This window comes from Anneissia japonica, unplaced genomic scaffold (assembly GCF_011630105.1).
Source record: "Anneissia japonica isolate Jap-2015-1 unplaced genomic scaffold, ASM1163010v1 scaffold287848_len282238_cov107, whole genome shotgun sequence".
NCBI lineage: Eukaryota > Metazoa > Echinodermata > Crinoidea > Comatulida > Comatulidae > Anneissia > Anneissia japonica.
In genome coordinates this window covers 113,849-118,514 of record NW_022701964.1, presented here as the reverse complement: position 1 = coordinate 118,514, position 4,666 = coordinate 113,849, and the positions used below count along the sequence as shown (strand labels likewise).

The following is a 4,666-nucleotide window of genomic DNA, read 5'->3' as shown; positions in this document are numbered from 1 at the left end:
CAAGAATGGGCTTTGTGTTTTAATTTATGGCGACCAATATCAGTTTTAAGCAATTTTAAGAGTTTCAAGTTGGCAGAATTCGGAGACAATTCCTTTATTTTTTGAGCATTTGTTAAATTTATCGACCTAGGCAAGGCCTGTCTATAGGCCGACTTACCCAATCCTCAGACCCTGGAACATCTCCCGGGGAAATTCGTGTACGCGAAGTTGGGTGTAAAGTCTGTAAGCCTACTGATTAAAATGTAACTTAAATATTTTTTCTTGGTTGTGAGGTAAATAAACAGTACACTTGAAATTAAGTAACTCTTGTTTTGTTTGAAGCAACTGTACAGGAATTAGGATATAATTGCCATCTTAATTTTTTGTCACCAATGAATAGCGTCCCTATTTTTGATATTCGAATGTTGGCAGGTATGTAAATATACAGCATTTGATGGACGGACCTGTATGGGGGTGTAGGTGTACGTAAAAACATTAGAAATCATTACTTGACTACATATCCCTCTAAACTACGTTTACGTACAAAGGAACGTACACACCCGCAGGGTTCTGGTTATAAGTTAATTAGGCTTCACGTGGAGTGCCTTAAATACTTTAGAATAAGTCTCTCGATTATAATTATAAATTATTGAGCTTACACTCCCAATGATACGGTGTATCAAAACCAACAAAAATACATTAAGAAGAAGCACAAACACAATATTTGAAAGAACCTTCCTTTCATTTTTTATCTATTTATTTACACTGGGGGACTGCTCAGGGATAAAATATCTGGTCATCTGCAGATCCCAGCAAAGAAGATAACAAACAGTGAAACATTTCATTAAAGAAAAAAAAACCAAAAAAAAAAAAAAAAACCATTGAAACACAAAAAGCGGTACTACTGCCATTTATTTATTTATTTTCATAGAAAACATCTCAAAATACCATCTTTAAAAACATTATTCATAAGAAGTTACTAGATTTGTCTCTGGGTTAAAACATAACATAACTACAGGATCAATACAAATTTTTAAAAAATAAAATTAAAATAATAAGAGTCAAAAACACATAAGTATAAAAAATACAAAGCAGATACAGTAATAAATACAGTTATTGTAGAATAATAGGCCTATACATACAATAGGCATACACGCAGAATGAAATGTAACGTACTGTACGTAGTGTGTTGTAGAGGTCAAGGTTGAACGCGTTTCTGGAGACGTGAATGCGTTACAGAACCTCAATGTCACCGCATTACCTTCCGAAGCACAGCGGAAAAACCTGTAAAAAAAATCATTTTTACCATATTTTGGATAATTACCGTACTAAAAGTTGGTTTCTATTGATAAGTAGTTTTCTACTCTCGTGTGGTAATATTTTTATCATTTTTGCACCCGTGTGGTCGCGAGTGGTATTTAGTAGGACCGCGCCATGTTTACTACTGTACCTAGCAACATAAGCTAGCGTACTACTCTACTACTATATCGGTATTCCTACCAAAGTGAGGACAATTTTTTTAACTTTTATACTATGATTTTTTTGTCTCTACTAAGCTCGGCTACAGAGGACATGTCCTCAGATATGAATATTGCTGATACATGTCCTCACTTGTCATACTACTCGTCTATACTACCAATACGGGCGCTGTGTCGTGGTGACGAGTGGACGTGTTTTTAAGTGCTCTCCGCAATCTCTCAGAATTGCTCTATTTTAACCACTTACTTTACGATTTTGGTGTTCATGCTTTTTACAGTTTATATTGACTATTTCATGCTCATTATTTGGTGCTTTTTAACGTTTCTCGCTGTTGTCTTTTCGCATGATTTTTTATGTTTGTCGTGAGTACCCGTCTGTCTTGTGATTTGGATACCGTTTGTGCTGTGATTCGTCCGTGCAGTGCTGCTGGCAGGCTGTTGCTCTGTGATTCGTCTTGTTGAGGCCTAGCCTAGCCCTGGCGGCCATTTTAAATTTTCGAAAATTCCGTTCGTCTTTTTGGTGTCTCAAGCATTTTACTGTGGACCTCCTGTGCGCTGTGTATCTGCATCAAATCTTGTTTAAAGAAACTCCATGATGTCTACTACTACTATCAATATACATCGAATTATTTTTATGTTTGCTCTACTCAAAACAACAGGACATGCTATTCAGAACCTAATGGAAGAAGGCAGGCCTAACATTAACAATGTCTTGGTGGACACTCAACACATCAAGTGGGTATTACTTCCCTTTCATAGTCGTCAACTCATTATTAGAATGTGCCTATCAGAGGGAAATCGTCAGATTAAAGGAAAAGAACTATTTAGCCTAAACAAATATTTATATTACAACACTAAGTACAAATGGCCTAGTATCCTCGCATATTTCCTGCTTCTCTGCGGTGACATTGAGATCAACCCTGGCCCCATCAACACTATTGAAAGCAATAATTGTAGTAGGCCTAGTAGTAGTTCAACTACCCAATACTCATTATCCACTGCATACCTATGTGGTACTTGTAAAGAATCTGTCACCTGGGAAGACAAAGGGATAATGTGCGAAGAATGTGAAACCTGGTATCATATTGACTGCCAAAACATTAATGACGCATCTTACGTTAGACTAGGGGGTTCAAGTGTTGTCTGGACCTGTCTAGTGTGTGATGCACCACATTTTAGTAGTACTCTTTTTGACCTCCATGATGTGGAGTCTGAAAACAGATATAGTGTACTTGAAGACCTAAGCCTAGGCTCACAATCATCTCTCGATTTTGGACATCCTACAGCAGCTTCCTCTCCAACTAAGCCTAAACCAAGATCAGTCATTGGGCCCCGTCCATTACGGATTGTTAATGTTAATTGTCAATCCTTAATTAACAAAAAAGCTCCATTCTATAACCTACTCGACAGCACCAAACCTGATATTATTATTGCAACCGAAACCTGGTTTAACAACAGTATTGGCGATGCCGAGTACTTCAGTTCCCAATACAGTGTGTACAGAAAAGACAGAAACTCCACAGGTGGTGGTGTACTTGTAGCTGTTAATAGTGACTTCATTAGTGTTAGAGAAGAAACCCTTGAAAAAAAAACACTTCGGAGTCAGTCTGGGTTAAAATCAATATTACAGGATGCAAAACTTTATATGTTGCTGGCTATTATCGTGCTAATGTTAAAGACGAAATCACTCTTGATGATCTAGATGACGCATTATCTAAGATTTCGAGTAGAGTCAATAACCTCATACTGGTTGGAGGTGATTTCAACTTACCAGGATGGGATTGGGCAACTAAGACACTTAAGCCAAGAACCCCTTACCTGAACCTCCACAACAAGTTTGGGGAAATATTAGATGATAATGGCCTGACACAATTTGTTGAAGAAACAACAAGACTAAACAATACCCTTGATTTATTCCTAACTAACAGACCTAACCAAATTAATCGAACACAAGTTATACCTGGTATCAGTGACCATAATGCTGTGTATACTGAACTGGAAATCAAGCCAACTCGAAAGAAGCAAATCCCCCGAAGAGTACCTCTATATAAAAAAGCAGGATGGGCAGGACTCCCTCAACATACTGAGAAACTTGCAGAAATCATCGCTAATGCTGAATCTAACTCAACTGTTGACGAGCTATGGAACCTCTTCAGGGATGGCTTGATAGAAGGTATCCAGCTATTTGTCCCCCATAAAACCACGAAGTCCAGAGATTCACATCCATGGATAGACATAGAACTAAAGAGAAAAATTAAGAGAAGAAATCGGGCATTCAAAGCTAGTAAAAAACATGGGAAAGTTAAAGATGAAATAAAGTTTAAAAATTTTAAAAAGACTGTGCAACATGACCTGCGGAAAGCCTATTGGAAATACGTAGAAGATGTTGTCACTCCACAAGCCTCTGACATAAATATTTACAGTGGTATGAAAAGATTTTGGACCTTCATCAAGCATAAGAAATCAGACTTCACTGGTGTTTCGCCAATTAGAGTTGAGGGGAAACTCTTGACAGATGCTAAACAAAAAGCAGATGCTCTCAACCATCAATTTCAGTCAGCCTTTACTAGGGAAACCACCTTTAAAGCTAATCGACCTTCATACCAATTTCCAAATATGCCTGATATAGATGTCTCAACCTCTGGCGTACTCAAATTACTTAAAAATCTGAACCCAAGCAAGGCTTCAGGCCCAGACAACATTAGCCCTGTCTCTTATACACATCTGTGTATAAGAGACAGCTGCATACCTATGTGGTACTTGTAAAGAATCTGTCACCTGGGAAGACAAAGGGATAATGTGCGAAGAATGTGAAACCTGGTATCATATTGACTGCCAAAACATTAATGACGCATCTTACGTTAGACTAGGGGGTTCAAGTGTTGTCTGGACCTGTCTAGTGTGTGATGCACCAAATTTTAGTAGTACTCGTTTTGACCTCCATGATGTGGAGTCTGAAAACAGATATAGTGTACTTGAAGACCTAAGCCTAGGCTCACAATCATCTCTCGATTTTGGACATCCTACAGCAGCTTCCTCTCCAACTAAGCCTAAACCAAGATCAGTCATTGGGCCCCGTCCATTATGGATTGTTAATGTTAATTGTCAATCCTTAATTAACAAAAAAGCTCCATTCTATAACCTACTCGACAGCACCAAACCTGATATTATTATTGCAACCGAAACCTGGTTTAACAACAGTATTGGCG

At 38.0% G+C, this 4,666-nt stretch overlaps 1 protein-coding gene across 2 annotated transcripts; it reads left to right on the top strand.

Moving 5' to 3' along the window:
* The first annotated feature begins 1,487 nt into the window (after positions 1–1,487).
* LOC117103766 lies at positions 1,488–3,308 on the top strand. 2 transcript variants are annotated; one of them, XM_033244384.1, is made up of 2 exons: positions 1,488–2,263; positions 2,344–3,308. In XM_033244384.1, the coding sequence occupies exons 1-2, from the start codon at positions 2,165–2,167 to the stop codon at positions 3,157–3,159; spliced, it is 915 nt and encodes a 304-aa protein (XP_033100275.1). In that variant the 5' UTR covers positions 1,488–2,164; the 3' UTR covers positions 3,160–3,308. The 2 variants fall into 2 exon arrangements, with proteins under 2 accessions (XP_033100275.1, XP_033100274.1); XM_033244383.1 differs by having other exon boundaries at positions 1,489–2,266; positions 2,347–3,308.
* The last annotated feature ends 1,358 nt before the right edge of the window (positions 3,309–4,666 follow it).